This window comes from Cavia porcellus, unplaced genomic scaffold (assembly GCF_034190915.1).
Source record: "Cavia porcellus strain 051 isolate PalLab524CR breed Dunkin Hartley unplaced genomic scaffold, mCavPor4.1 scaffold_38, whole genome shotgun sequence".
Lineage (NCBI taxonomy): Eukaryota > Metazoa > Chordata > Mammalia > Rodentia > Caviidae > Cavia > Cavia porcellus.
Window position 1 is genome coordinate 10,306,344 of NW_026947521.1, and position 15,758 is coordinate 10,322,101.

The 15,758-nt window shown below is 54.3% G+C and overlaps 1 protein-coding gene across 4 annotated transcripts in view; it reads left to right on the forward strand.

The window, feature by feature from the left end:
• LOC100721656 (coiled-coil domain-containing protein 33) overlaps nucleotides 1-15,758 on the forward strand; it is a 91,056-nt gene that overhangs the window by 26,381 nt on the left and 48,917 nt on the right. For all 4 annotated transcript variants that reach the window (XM_063243557.1, XM_063243558.1, XM_063243559.1 and 1 more), the window contains 2 exons: nucleotides 2,560-2,696; nucleotides 13,526-13,647. In XM_063243557.1, the coding sequence (XP_063099627.1) occupies nucleotides 2,584-2,696; nucleotides 13,526-13,647 (235 nt within the window). In that variant the 5' untranslated portion in view covers nucleotides 2,560-2,583. The remainder of the gene's footprint in view (nucleotides 1-2,559; nucleotides 2,697-13,525; nucleotides 13,648-15,758) is intronic.

The following is a 15,758-nucleotide window of genomic DNA, read 5'->3' on the forward strand; positions in this document are numbered from 1 at the left end:
CTATGTCCAAAGATGCATGCAGAGGGCAGAGAAGAGGCCTCAAGACTGCAGGGCCCAGCAGGTTCTGTCCTGGCCCCAGCCCTGGCCCTGTTTGCTCAGCCACACACTAACTCAAACCCACTAGGGTCTGAATCAACAAATGACAGGTCCAGGCAGCCAGACCACTTACCCTTAGTTCCATGGCTCCTGGATATTCACCCTTTGGTTGGGAATGGGTGATGTGGGCTGGGGGATGCAGGGGAGCCCATCTCCTTCTGCCCTTGCCCCAGATCAAGCCTCCCTTGGAGCAGAACTGAAAGGCTATTAACCCCTCTACGGCCACCCCATCCTCTGTCCTATTCACACACATCCCCAAATGCCCCATATGACAGAGAATCCTGGGCCTCCTAGAATAGCTGCTGCTACTCCTGGCTTTTGGACAACACATCCACCTGTCAGAATGGGCAAGGCACCAGAATTGGCAACTTCTGAGCCTGCCTTGTGCCAGGCCCAGCAGGGTGCCAGGTGCTATATTTGGGCACTGGTGGGCTTCATGCTGGTCAGGGTAGGGGGCAGGAAGAGGATATTGTCCTGATGCAGGGATCTCTGAGGGAAGACTGGGAAGGCAGGAAGCTTAAAGGAGGAGAGATGGGAGCCTGGCCCACAGCCCTCACCACAGACAACCTCCTTGGCCTAAGCCTCCCTGGTCCTGTCTCAGCCTGCCCAGTGGGTACAGTGGGCACAGGCCTGCAGGCCTCCCTAGGAGGCGCTAGCCTGCCAGCTGGCCTCAGGTCAGAGTGAAGTGCGAGCCATTCTCAACAGTGGCCCTGCAGGCTGCATTCCTGGAAAGCTGTGCCCGGGACAAGCCATGGAGATAGAGAGGGGGTGGCTCTGGCCTGGCTGGTATCCAGGTGCCAGGGATGACCTTGGCGCTTCTGGGCCCTTGCTTCTGTGGCACCGGGAAAGCTCATCAGAGGCCCCACACACTCACAGTAGTGAAGGGAGCCAAGGTCGGGTGTGGGGGATGTGTCCTCTCTCCAGGCCTCCTGTAGGAGCCGTGGGCACACCTGCTATTGGGAAGACTGAGTCACAAGCCAGTCCAGACTTGGGAGAGAGGGAAACTGAGGCTCAGAGAGGTGACAAAGAGAGTTAGACAGAGCTAGATGAGACTAATGTCTCTTGCCTTACAGGTAAGTCTTGGTCGCTGACCACCAAACCAGGAGTCTGACCTGCAGAGGGTGGTGGGAAGCCAGGGATTCTCTATCTTCTCATCTGCCCTGGCAGAAGAATGGGGAAGGGGCCCTCATCAATACTACTGCAGGTGGTGACAGCCCTGCTGGGCCTGGAGTGGGGCATGTTCTCACATTCTAATGAGGACCTGCATGGGGAAGCCAAAGGAAGCAAAGAAGTAAACCACAGGGATGACAGTCCCCTCCTTTCCAGTGACATCTGGAAAAAAGCAGTCCAGGCAGAGAATCAAGCAGGACAAAGGCTGAGAGGCAGAAGCAGCAACCCAACAGGAAGCGAGGGGAAGAGAGCACAGTCAGAGATTCCAAGGCTTGGGCCTAGAGTGACCGGAAGAGAGGAGTGCCCATCACCAAGTGGGGCAGACACAGGGGAGAGATGTCAGAGACGAGTCAACGGGTGGCCTTTGGGGCGTCTACTCTGGGTTACCAAGAAACCCCAGGGGAGCTATCAAGGGGTACATGCCTCCAGGGAGATGCTCCCTCTCACTGTCCTGAGAACTGAAGGAGGTCCTCAGGGTAGAGAGACTTCTGTGCTCCTTCCTCTGCTTCCCTGTGCTCAAGGCTTACCAGAGCCCAGAGGGGGCACTGTGCCTAGCTCCATTCTCCTCCCCCTCGCCAGTAGTAGGGGTCAGAGTCCCAACAGGCTGCTCCAAACCCTCCTGACCCACGGGGGAAACTCACTCTCAGAGCACAGTGGCTCAAGTCCCACAGTGGGGAGAGACAGAGCAGGGGACCCCGCTGTCCTGACAGTGCCATCAACCAAACCATCTCTGTGGCCCCTCATCAGTTTGTCACACCAGAAGGGCAAAGGGCAGGTGGCCTCCTGCCAGCAGCCATCCAGCCAGGGTCACTCCAGGAGAGGAGTGAGTCAGGAGCCGGGCAGTGCTGGGAGGGAACCAGGATCCTACATCCTCTTGACTAGGGCCTCTGGGTAAAAGGAGGATGGGCATCCAAGACAGACACCATAATTGACCCCACCGGGTACCCTGAGAGCTCATGGATGGGTTAGGCTTTGTAACTGTAAAATACTGTGCACACGACAGATCCATGGTGACAGTGGCCAACCACTAGGACAGGAGAGGCACTGAGGTGGTGACATCAGGTTGAGAAGGTGAGGTGGCCTGTCTCCTGCCACAAGAGGAGCCACATCTAGGGTTGGGGAGAGGCAGGAGAGCATTGGGGGACACACAGAGTGTGGGATAAGATAAGGGAGACAGTAACTTAAGGGCTACCATCCTTTAGGGTACGGCTAAGGTGATGAAGACTTGGAGAGGAACTGTACAGGGAATAAAGGTTAGAGGAAGAGGCCACACAGATATGGCTGTCTCTGCAGGTCACTGAGGACCCGGAGGACACCATGAATGCCCCCCAGAACATGCCACCTGACGTCAGCCACCTGTCTTCCTCCAATAAGGAAACCATCGTGGTCACTGTGCATGGCGATGCACAGTGGTGGTGTCACGTGGTGGTGTAAGTAGTGGGGGAGGGGACGGCACCAGCACTGTGAGCAGAAACTGGGGGACTGATACTTGGAAAAGGTCCTCGAAGTTTCAGGATCTAGACTGTAAGGACAATTGGAGGAGTCACACAGGGGCTGTGGCTCTGCAGATGGGGAAGAAAGGTACCAAGGGACCCAAGGGGGTCCCTCTTGATCCCACAAGTGTCTGGACAGGGTTTGACCGCAGCTTGCAAGGGCTTAGGGTGGACACAGTGGAACGTGACAGTCAGAGAGGAGACAGGGTCCCCCCAGTCCCTCTCCCCAGTCCTTTCCATGCCCCCCTCCCCACAGCTCCAGCAGCCAGCAGGTACCCAAGGCCTCCCTCCATATTATGTCTGTTGCCTGCCTCCCAGCCTCACTGCTCCCAGAGGTGCTATCACCATGCCAGCCAGCCTGGCTCAGCCTTCACTGCAAAGCCCTGCAGGACCTGCTGCCTCCACTAGTTCTAATCCCCTGCCAGGCTCCCCTCCTCCTCCGAGTCAGCATTACTGAGCTCCTGTCTCTAGGGAGTGCCCTGACTCTCCCCTCCAATACCCACCTAAACCACACCTCCAAAGCCTTGCCCAGGACTCCTCGTCCTCCAGGCAGCACCCTCAGTTGAGCGCTGGCTCCTCTGGAGTCACATGGCAGTGGCAGCACTGGCCTGACTCTATATAGATTTGGTTTTTATGCTTTTCTTCTGCCCTAGAGGAGCAGCTCCCTCAGGGTCCTGAGGCCCCACCCTCTATTTCTCCAGCAGTGGCCCAGCTGACTTTGGGCCAAGGTTCAAGGGGTTAGGATGACCATGGGAAAGAAGGAGAGATGCTAGGCTGGGGACCGATAGTTGACACAGAGCCTCATGTGCACAGCCCGGCTCCTCAGCCCTCCCCTCCCCCAACTCCACCCTCGTGGAGAGGGAGAGACAGGTGGCAGGGAGCATGAGCTGGCTCCTAGCTGTGAGCTTGCCGGCCAGCCAGCACTCCTCCACTATTTCCATAAACCAATTATCGCTGATCATCTCAGGAGATTGCAGCCCTGCTTGTCACCAATCCAGCCTGGGTGGTAGAGGGGTGGGGAGCCGGGTGGCCCCATTGCTCCTCAGCAGGCATTATAACCCTGTACCATCACCCTGTTGCCATGGGAACATGCTGCTGGGAGCCTAGACAACAGAGCCAGAGTAGGTGTGTGAGGAGCCGGGAACGCCCCAGTCTGTGCACCCTCCCTATGGCTGTGTGGGATAGGGTGGGGGTGGAGGGCAAAGCACAAAGCTGAGAACCAGGCCTGGGCCAGGCTTCAGACTGTGTCCCAGGGCCACCAGCTCCAGGTGGTGCTAATGAGATGTAAATGAGAGAAGGGAGGGCTTCCAAGAGGGGCCCAGCTGTCAGGACCTGAAGGTGGTTTTCAGGGCTCCCCAGGCAGGTGGGAACCCCAGAGAGAGGGCCTCCATGGGCTCTAGGCACTGGGAAGAATTTGATGCCCTCTGTGTCTCACTACAAAGCACAGTGACAAAGCAGCCACCAAGCAGGAGAAAGTTCAGTAAAGTTTTCACTTTCTTAAATAAATATTTCAAAGTTTTTTAAAAAAATGCATAAATACGTAGAGTGTAAAATCTGAAACCATCAAACTCCTGGAAGAAAACAGGGTGGGGGAATTTCCTTACCTGGGTCTCAGCCATGAGTTCTTTGGGTTGGACACCAAAAGTGCAAGCCTGAAAATGAACGTAAGTAAGTAGAACCACAACTAAAAAGGTCTACAGAGCAGGGAAAACAGCTAATGAAGTGGAAAAGCAACCCGGGACTGGGGAGATAAATACAAACCATATATTTAATAAAGAGTTAAAATATAGGAGAGACTTGCATAGCTCAAGGGCAGAAAACCTGGTTAAGAAATGGGCAAAGGGGGGCCAGGGATTTAGCTCAACAGTACAAGCACCTGCCTGGCAAGCACAAGGTTGTAAGTTCATTCAATCTCTGGTTCAAAAGAAAAAGAGAGAGACGGAGAGACACAGAGAGAGAAATGGGCAAAGGAAACTGAGTAGATTATCTTTCCAAATAAGTTAAACATGGCCAAGAAGGACATGAAAAGCCACTCATGTCACTCATCATCAGGAGAAGCAAATGAAAGTCAGAAAGAGAGAGCAGCTCACACCTGACAGGAGGCTGGTGAGGAAAGGGAACCCTGCCATGTGACTGCCACTGCCAGGGGCATAGATGGGAACCGGGGTACTGCAAAACGGGATGGTAGTGGCTCAAAAAGTTAAACGTACTATGTGATCCCTCCTTGCCATTTTTGGATGTAGAGTCAAACGAAATGAAATTAATGTCTGGAGGGCTCTCTGCCTCCCCATAGTCATTATAGTATTACTCACAGTAGCGAAGGCTTGGAATCTTCCTGTCTCCATCCATCCATCTGCCAGTGAGTGGATAAAGAGAGTGTGAGACAGATGTAAATGACAGAGACAGAGAAAAGCTAGGATAGAGATAAAGGTAGAGACAGAGATAGAGACAGAGATAGATTTCAGCCATGAAAAAAGAATTTCTTATCTGGGCCTAGTTACAAGTGTACATTACTGTAACTCTAGGAAGCTGAGGCAGGAAGACTGAAAGTTTAAACGTAGGCTGGGTAATCCAGCGAGACCCTATCTCTAAATATACACGTAAATAAATGAGCTGAAAATGTATGTAGCTCAGTGCTAAGGGCCTAGGTTCAATTCCCAGTGCTGCAAAAAAATTTTTTAAATAAACAAATAATCTTGCCACTTGTGACAACACACATAAGTTGAAAGACATTCTGCTCTGTGAAATAAACCAGACACAAAAAGACAAAAATAGTGCACAACCTCACTTACTATGAAATCGTTACTGAACCCATAGAAGCAAGAGGAAAAAGGTAGTTGCTCAGGGCTGGAAGATGGGGACATGGGGAGAGACTGAGAGAGAAACTGTCAAAGGGTGAGAAAGTAAGTTTGGGGGTTCGCATGTGCAGTATGGTGACTGTAGTTGACAGCACCGTTGTGTATGTGAGATTTGATGAGAGTGAGCCTACGGTTCCCTCTGAGACACACAGAAAGGGTAACTGCGGTAGTGACAGCTATGTTCACTACCCTGAGCATGTGGGGAATCCACAATAGACACAGTGTGCATTTTAAAATATAAATGCCAGTCATACTTCACTAAAGTTGGAAAAAAAGAGGTACAAAGCTTCACAGTCTCCCTAAACATTGCCCCCGCTTTCTGTGACCTGCTTTCTGGTGCTCTCTGTATAGTTTCCTGCTCTCTGTCATCCTGTGATGTCCCAGCCTGAGAGGGGCTTTGTCACCTTCTTAGCAGGTGGGCCAACAGTTGGGGTGCAGGCATGTAGTGAATCCCAGGCTGAGAGTGCCCCAAAGTCTTTTATGCCACCACTGCATTAGTGGAGACTGGAAGAGACTGCAGGTTCAAAGGCAGTGGGGTACTGTAGCCACCCCACCCCTCTGTGGCACCACTCCACTCCTCTGGGCTTGTGTGGTCCTAGAGTGCATCCTCTAGTTATACGACATCCCTGAGCACAGCCATAGTCTTGCCTGTGTACGTCGAAGCCACTGCTCTGCATCAAGTTGGACCCCACTTCTTCAGAGGAACAACTTCCTCTGGGGTTCCCAGGGTCCACAGTGCTCACCTGTGTGCAGCTGGCACCCCATCCCATGTTACCTCCCAGTGGCACTGCCCCAGTGTCCCTCACTCTCCTCTGATTTCCAAGTTGCCCACTCTTCTTTCCCGCCCCAGCCACGCCCCTCTGCCTTTTCTGGCACCAGCTGCGCCTGTTCAGGCTTCCACCCCCCACACACACTTTCCCTTCCCTCTCTCCCTCCTGCAGCCAGCTCTTCTGTCCCCATCCAATCCATCACCAGTGTGTCACTGTCCCTCGTGCCTCCTGGAGTGGGCTGCTTCTCTCCACCAGCTCCTCTGCCCTCTGTGCTATTTTTCCAGCTGCTCTTGGTCCATCTACACTCACCCCTTCTGAAGACAGCTCCCAGGGTAAAGAGGATTTCAGGCCCAGAGAAGTGGAGGCTTGCTGGTCCCCCCACTGCCCTCTCCCTGCTGTAGCCATGCGGGGCATCTCTCAGTTTTCTGGGAAACCCTGTCCTCTCCCACCCCAAGCCTTTGCATTTCCTTCCCAGAGCTCAATCTGGTCCCTTCTTCAGATCTCCGCTCCATCACCACCTCCTCCAGAGAGCCCGCCCTGATCTCTTGAGTCCCACGCTTTCCGTGAGCAACTACCAGGACCATTTTGCTCACTATTTCTAGCTCACTGTGTCCCCTCACCCCTCAGTGCTTGGCTGCCTCATAGGGAATGGGCTTTGAAGGGCTACAAAGACAGAGGGAGATGCAGCAGGTGAGCAGCATGATAGGAGGGAGAGGAGTGCCTTGCCAGTGCCTGCAGTGGGCATGAGAGACTGAACAGGAGAAAGCCAAGAGCAGTGGGCAGAGGTTGGATTGGGATCCAGAAGCCCCTGCCTCCTGCTGTGACCTCTGGCCAGCCCCTGCCCCTCTCTGAGCCTCAGTTGCCCCATATCTCACAATGGTGCAGGCCTATGTGGTGCTTGTGCTCTGGCCTGGGTCATGTCCCCCGGTCTTCAGAACCCAGCTGGGCTGTGCTACCCAAGACAAATTTCCACACCCACACCAGCTGGGCCAGCACTCAGGCCCTGAGTCTCCCTTGACTGCTTAGCACCTGGCTCAAGGTCCTGGGGCCTGAGCAGTGTCCAGCACCCGCCTCCTTCCCTGGCACAGACAGACCTGCCAGTCACAGCATAGCAGGGACCAGGAACTGGCACTGACAGAAAAGGTGGAGGTGGGGTACCGCAGTGGGCAGGATGGGTGGAAGGGAGGGAGGTGCTGGCCAGGAGTCAGCTTATGGTTCCAACCCTTGGCCCAGGGCTAGTGAAGGCTACCAGGATTGGCAGCCACTGCTTTGGTTGCCCATTGCCCAGGGCTAATGAGTGGGTTCAGAGCCAGTGCCCAGCGGGAGGCTCCTCTGCATGTGCAGAAACTGGCCTCAGCAGGGCCATATCCTGTCCCATTTTCCAGGCCAGCCCTCTCCCATTCCCTCCCCTGCCACAGGACAGTATCTGGGGATCCTCTTCCTCCCCAAGCGGCCGCTCCAGCTCCATCCTTGCCTGTCCTCTGCATCTCTACTTTGCCTGGATTTTCCTCCCCTGGGTTCCTTTCATGTATATCTGACAGCCTCTTCCTGTCCAGGTCTCTCCTAGCATTTCTCATACCCTTCTCTGGGCTCTGCTGTCCATGAGGAGCCTGTGAGACGCACAGAGTATCATGATCAGGGAGGAGCTAAATTCAAAGACGTCTAAGAGATGAGCCTCCCGTGGGTGACAGCAGAGTTAGGTAGTGGGATTCACACCATGACTGGGGCTAAGCACTAACATGTCTGGCCTGGGAAATGGGACAGGATGTGGGGTTTACAATGAGGAAGGTGGGGACCATGGAGACAGGCTTGGGAGGGCAGAGTAGGTGAGGAGACTCTTTCCTTTCCCTGTGGTTCACGGACTTCCCAGGTAGCTGAGCCTGAGAAAGAGTTCACTTGGGAGAATGGGCATTCAGTGTGACAGATGCCTTACCAGGACCCAAGTCATAGCCAGACCTCCAGGCCTTCTCTTATGAGAGCACTGTCACTCCACTCCACGGGCTTTCGAGCTGATCCCCAGAGGCCTCTCCTGCCTTTTGCTTTGGGATCTTCACCAGCTGTGACACAGGATAGGCCAGAACAAAGCCCTACACCGTCCCAGCTCAAACAGAGAAAGAAGTACACGGAAAACAAGAAAATCCCCTTCCAGGAAAATAGGTTTGACAAAAAATCTCCAACATATGGGATCTTGAGTCTCACTTGACAGGGTTCTCTGCTGGGTCACCTAAGGAGGCTTCCCTGCCTCCCTGAGTCCTGAGGGTGGGGTGAGGGGTGCTGCCCATGAAGGGGTCCTCTGGCAATGCCTGGGCACCCAGATACAGTGTGGGTAGGAGGAAAGCAATCCTGTTTTTCAGAGACTTTATCCCTGGCCAGAGAATTCCTTGGAATCTCAGAGCTCTCTGGAATCTCAGAGCTCCCTGGAATGTGACCTTTCCCATTTCCAGAGCCAATCAGGAGTTCCAGCCCTGACTGCAGTCAGGACTGAACTGACCATCGATGCTGACCTCCTCACTGGATCCTGAGCCCAAGTCTCAGTCTGCATTAACTGGGGCCTGCTCACAGGCTTGTAGTACCCTCAGCAATTAGTGATGGTTCATTAGAGTCCAATTAATAAATAGAATCTAGGAAGAGAACCCACTACTTTGATGAAGAGCAATGCTCAGCTCATGCCATGAGCATGGCCTCCAGAGACTCAGAACCAGCAGAACCAGTTACTCTCCTTGGGGGCCTCGATGGTGGGCTGTATCTGGGAGAATGGAAGAGGGTAAGGAGAAGGCTTCGGGCCAGACCCTCCCTGCCTCAGGCCTCAGCCCCTCTCCTGTTGGAAGATCCTCTGTGTACATCTCATCCAGCATTCCCAGAGATTTGGCCAAGCACAGAGATGGGAGACTTTGCCCTCCTGCCTGCTTGGCCTCCAGGACATTGCAGGTAGCTTGGAGAGGGCTGGAGAGGGAACTCTCCAGGCTACCACAAACCAGGGGAAACTGGATCAGCCAGCCCATCCCCTCCAGGAGCCACCTCTCAGCCTCCCCCAGCCTCAGGCACTGTCCTGGGAGGGCAGGGAGCCTTCTTGCCCATCTCTGTGTGCCTGGCTTCCTCCCTGGATCCTTCCCTCTCCAGACCAGTCAGGTAGGTTCAGACATGGCAATTCAGCCTCTAACCACACCATTTGATGGTGTGGCCTCTCCAGAGGCCACCCGCCAACTCCTGTCCCTGATGCTTAAGGCTGGGCTCTGGCAAGAGGTCATTAGGTTTTTGGTGCTTCCCAAGGAGACAGGCCTGTGGCCTCAGAGCCTGGCTCCTCATGGACTCTGGAAGATAGGGAGGCTGTTCTCATGGCTCAGAGGCCATGGAGGATATGGAAGACGGAAGCAGCCCCGCCTTCTCAGGATAGCTAGCTCAGAGGACTCAGCCTGAACCTGTTCTCCTCCCTCCCTCCAAGTTGCCCAGCTGAGCTGCAGTGGGGCCATGGTGGACCACATCAAAGAGGCACAAGATATCATTGCCCATCCACCTAGGAGTCTGCCCTTCATCATCTTGCTCGGCACCTGCTTGGCTGCCTCCTTCCCAGGGGCTTCTGGGAAATTCCTACTCATCTTTCCCATCCTCTTGGGAGCCTCCCCAGCTAGGACACTGCAGCCAGAGAAGACCTGGATTGCAACCTTCCCCTATCTATTCTTAGAGGCTTCCCTGAGATTGGCACCCAAGACAAGCTATGTCACCTGTGTCCTGGGCTTCCAAAGCTCTGCCTGCGAGGAGGTCAGACCTTCACTGTCATTTGATGATCTGAGAATGGGAGAGGCCAAGGGGACCTATGGGACAAATGGGGAGCAGGCTCAGATGTAAATAAAGGACCGCATGGCTGCACAGGGTCTGGCATGGCCCGGAGCCCTCCAAGGGCAGTGTGTGTGTCCCCTGAAGTTTCACGAGCTCCCTCCATCTCCATCAGTGCCGTGTGCTTTTCCTCGTCTTCTCCCTCCTCACAGCACCAGCCCCAGGAACCCAACAACCCACTTTCCCTTACTGTGACTTTGAGGAAGCAAAACTCAGTTGTCTTCCTTTCCACTCCAGCTGTACCTGGGTCTGGTCTCTCTCTCCCCTGCTGGGGTGGGGCCCCAGAGACCAGACGCTTGGGCTTGGCACTTGTCGAATACACACACACACACACACACACACACACACTGAGCCTTGGGGTTACATTCTCCTATGGCCAGCAGCTGGGGCCCAGGATACCCACACCCTCCCTCCGACGCCATCCTCAGTCCCAGCCTGCTGCAGCTGGATTAAGTCTGAGCTCGAGACAGCAGGCACCACTGTCAGCACCTCCTGCCCCTGCCTGCCTGGCGCCAGGCTACAGAGTCAGGGCAGAGCTTCGGGGTCAGGGAGGGGACATTTCTGTCCTCACAGACAGCCTGTAGGGATGGGGTCTTGGACAGGCCCTGGAGAGGAGGTGTAGCAGGGAGTGGAACTCAGCCTCATTCCTAGCTGGCAGTGGGGAGAGAGGGAACTGACCAAGTCCCCTGCTTATTCTGTGAGCAGAGACCCTCTTGATCTCTTGATAGTGTAGTCATCAGGCAGGGTCTCTGGATGGGCTAGAATCACATCCAGGCCCAGAGGAGTCAGCAATGCCAGGAAAAGCCATTGCCCTAACAGCTTCCTCCATCTGCTAAAAGCTTCTCCTCCCTGGGGCCTACCCCTCCCACCCAGCTGCTTCTCCCTCACCCAGCCCTGCAGGTCTGAATGGGAAGGGGGAGACTTAACTCTTTGTAGTCCTGAGGGAATTAGCCCTTGGCTTGGGTCCGTAGCTCTTCCCATATGTTAGCACTCAGCCCACCAGCCCAGACACACACACACACACACACACACACACACACACACACACACAGAGTCATGTGGTGAAGAGGAGGAAACCAGGGAACCGGGGGCACAGACATCAGGAGGGCAGGGATAGGCTAGCAAGTGCTGCTCAGGGTCCAGCCCAAGTCCTGTGGCTTCATGCCGTGGTCCTGTCTTCTCTGGGCACACAGAGCAGCCACCAAGATCCCACCAAGAAGAGCCCATACAGGAGTGGGTTTGGGGACATTTGGGGTGTAGATGGTTGCCTTCCTCCTTGCACACCTGGCACTTTCACCTGCCTGCTGCTGCTGCTGCTGCCCCATGCAGGTCCGTGCAGGGAGGCCAAGCATTGCACCCTCAGTCAAGGTCACAAAGCCAGGATGAAAGGTTGGGGTGGGGGGAGATGGATGGGCTGGGCCCTGGTGCACTGCCAGGTCTCATGTGGTCCTCTCTCCAGACTCACAGCCCTCACTGCTGGCCCGCATGGGCATCTGCAAGTGTTGGGAGCACACCCAGGTCTGCAGGGCTTGAAGGCATTGGGCCAAGAAGCTCAGGCTTTCTGGGAGATGCACCCCTTCGACCTAGCTCCTCAGTGCTTGCCTTCCTTCCTTTAGGGAAAGCCCCAGTTGTCTTGTACCGCCCAGATGAATCCCACAGATGGGCCACCCATTTCCCAGGACTGACAGGTTTTCTTTCATTGCAACAATGCTTACAACCAGCCTCCTACAGAGGAGGAGGCCAGGTGCCATGAGTGAAAACCCAGCCTCTAACTCCAGAGCCCATACACCACACCTCTGCCACCTCTGCCAGTCACAGACTCAGAATTGGGGGTCATCCTGGGAAGAAACCAGGCCAGGATGAAAGGGGCCAGCCAGGGGAGGGCCACTGAGGTCAAGCTCTTCAGACTATGAGCTAGTAACAAGGGATTCATTGATACCTACATGTTAATAATAATTATTAACATTTCCTGTGCTAACTGATGTGCCAGCACTAGAAGTGTCAGCTCATTTCGTTCCCACCACAACCCAGCAGGATGGGTACCATGAAGAGCCCATACAGGAGTGTGTTTAGGGACATTTGGGGTGTAGATGGCTGCACCCATTTTCTGAATAAAGGAACCAAGGCCCAGGGAGGCTATGCACCTTGCCCAGAGTCACATGGCTGGTAGGGACAAAGCTAGGACTTGGGACCCATTCACTGTGACTGCAGGATGCTGATGGAATTATCATGTCACATAGCCTCTCTGTCAGTCGTCAGTAGAAGCAGAGCAGGGGATTTACTTCAACCCCTGGACTTGGCAATGGGATTCTCCAATGAATGGTTAGGAGCCAGGCCCCAGGAGTCGGGCTGCAGTAACACTGAAGTCTAAGGGACAGAGGCATCAATGAGGTTCAGAGCACCTCAGAGGACTTCCGGGAGGAGGGGCTCTGCTGGGCTGAGAGAGAAGAGCCACATGTTGGTGTTGCTAAGGCCCTGGGCAGATTGCATCTGGGTTTCTAAGCGGACTGGTCCTTAAGACACTGGTTTTTGGGCTTTTGGACTGGACTAAGGGCTGGCAGGATGCTGTCCCTTTTTTCCACCCAGTTCCCATGAATGCACCACAGCTCCTTTTCCAGCGTGCCAGGCTGACTCCAGGCTGCTTGCAGCCTGACAGGATATACTGCAACACGAGCTGTACCAGCTTGCACTGAGCGCCTGGTGGCTCTGGATTCCGAGGCATGTATCCCAGGACCCTGCAGGCTGTACAGGAGTGTAGAGGACCAAGCTCCCACTTCACTTGCGAGCACTCACTTCTTCCCCTGTGCCCAGCTATGAATGCCCAGTCAGGGGCTTGGCACCCAGTGGGTATGACAGGAGAGCAGTGTGCTTCACTGAAAGAGTCCCAGTCTGGGAATCTGGGCCAGACAAACACTTAAGGAACTGAAGATCAAGAGGCAAGGACAGCAGGCTGCATGAGTATCACAGATTCACTCATCCATGCTGTCAGAAGCTTCTTCCCCTAAATTGAGCCTGGAGGAGGGGCCAGGTTGGAAGGGGTCCACACATACAAGCATCTGCTGGGAACCCCACTCCAGTGAGGGGGGGTGTCAGGAAGGCACAGTATGTGTTCACCCACAACCTAGACCTGGGCCCGCAAAACCTCAGCTGTGGCCAGCAAGATAGTGTAGTCATCAGGCAGGCAGGACAGCCAAAGGGAAAGGCCAGTATCTCCTGGGCCAGGATGACATGAGTGTCACTTGGATTTATGGATGGTGAAGTAGGCAAGATTCTCCTCACACTCACCCTGCCCTTCCCTCCCCAGGAAGACCAGAGCTGAGGAAGATGACAAGCAGAGTTCCACGGCAGTCACCTCTGTGACCTTGAACCCCATCTGGGGAGATACAGTGCAAGTGGAAATCCCTGTGGAGGAGGTGGAACGAGAAGGTGAGGGACTGGGGGCTGGCGCGTGTGTGAGGGGGGCTGCAACCAGGACCTGCCAGCCGTGCGAGGCATAAGCAGCCTCCCTCTCTGCTCAGCTGGAAGCCACCTGAACACCCTCTATCCTCACCCCCCGTTCGGTTAAAAGCACTCAAAAAACAAATCATAATTCTGTCACGCCTCATGTGTCTGGTCTGCTCCAAAAATGACTTGTTCCACATAAATGAATTTGCTAGACAATGCATGCTTATCTTTTTTTATGGTCAATGTTATTATTTTCATGGTTGTTATTACTGCGTCTCCCCTGAAATGGCACTTTATGGCTTCCTGGTATGTCCCCTGCATTTGTCATTGGTATCACTTCCTCTCAGGAAGGAGCCATGCTGCCTCAGGGGCTCTGATAACTGACTGAAAAATAAGTTCTCAGAAAGCAGGGGGCCCTGGACTCAGCAACCAGGGTCCTAGGTTGCTTCCATGTGAGTCTTGGTAGATGGTCCTGGTTTTAGTAATGGGGATGAAACAAACTCTTTTCAAAATTTTTATTTCTAAACAACGTCTCTGTAAGTTGCCCAGGCTGGCCTTGAACTTTCAGTCGTTCTGCTTCAGCTTCCTTAAGTAGGCATGCACCATGCACAGCTGTGGTCTCTTCATTTTCCTAGAATCCTTTTCCTTGCTTTGACCTCTGAGGTCTCAGAAGGAGCCTCCAAGTACTTCCTGGATGTGCACATTTGTGTTCCACACTGCAAGCCCACCTGATGTCCACTCTCAGGGGAGAGCTGGGGCTGGCACCTAGGAGGACTGTCTGGCTGATGCCAGGGCTGCTGGAGAGCATTGTGTCTGCCACTGGCAGCCCAAACCAGAGGTGTCAGGCAGGTCCCTGGCCTCATCTGATGAGAACCCTCTTGGCTGTCTTGCAAGTGTCCTCACAGAAAGGACAGGCTTCTCCTCTCTCTTTAGAATCTTGTAGGACCAGGACTCCTTGTTCTCTTCACAAAGAGCAAACCAGCTGCCAGAGACGGGGAGGGTGAGGGACCAAGGGAGCTGCATAAGGGGGAAGAGTCCATTTCTGGGTCAAGGCAGAGAATTGGTTTTCCTGGATGTAAAAAGGGATAAGTGGAGCTGTGGAGATGGTTTGAGAAGATACAAAAGCAGACAGATTGGTCTAGGATTTCACGGAGAGTTCTGACTGTGTATGTGTGTTTGTGTGTGTGTGTGTAAATGCCTGCATGCTGGCTCATGTTCATGTGAACATTACCATGTGCATGAATGCATGCTTTCTCTGTGCCTATAGACACACATGTCTGTGTGTCTTGCATGTGTGCCTAAGTGTGTCTGGCTGTAGTTTTCCGTGTGTGCATGGATGTACTGGTATCTGTATGATGGTGTACGTGTGGCATTGCATAAGTGTGTCTATATGTGTGTGTGCAGGAAGTTAGGGGCTGGGGAGCACAGACCTGAGCTGAGCCCTGACCTGGGCTATAGACATCCAAGGTGAGGGGAAAATGATAGGTGAAGCCAGTAGCTCTGGGGGCCCAACTGTGCAGCCCAGAGAGGACAGGACAACCATGGGAGGGATGGAAGCATTGGGAGGCCACGTGGGTGGGCAGGGGATATTGGCAGACACCTCTGCAGATCCGAGTAGCTTGTTGAAACCTGGTGGGAACCAGTTGCTGTGGTGATGCTTGTGGAGGGGGTGGGGAAGTGGGGACCAAGCCAAGAGGTGGGGAGGGTGGGAGGTAGCATGAGGATGTGTTAATGAAAAGGAAAGGGGTGCTGCAGGCCCTGGGTCAGGGCCAAAGCAGGTGGCAGCAGTAATAGCTTGTTGGCCGCGCAAAGGAAGCAGCAGGGGGCCGGAAGGGCACAATGCCCAGACAGGGAGCTGATGAAGCGTGTGTACAGCATGCAGACAGGAGCAGGAGGGGTAGCCATCGTCCCCCTGTCACAGCTCACTGCTGGGGACCAAGGGACCCAGGGCAGTGCCCTCCTGTTTGGCCTCAGCAAATTCGAATTGGATTCAGCCCAGGTCCATGGTGTAGCCTCCCAGCTACTGGAGCCTTGGCTGGGGCCACTGAACCCCAACTGGTTTTCTCATGTCTGCTTAGGGCTGGGTAAGCGTA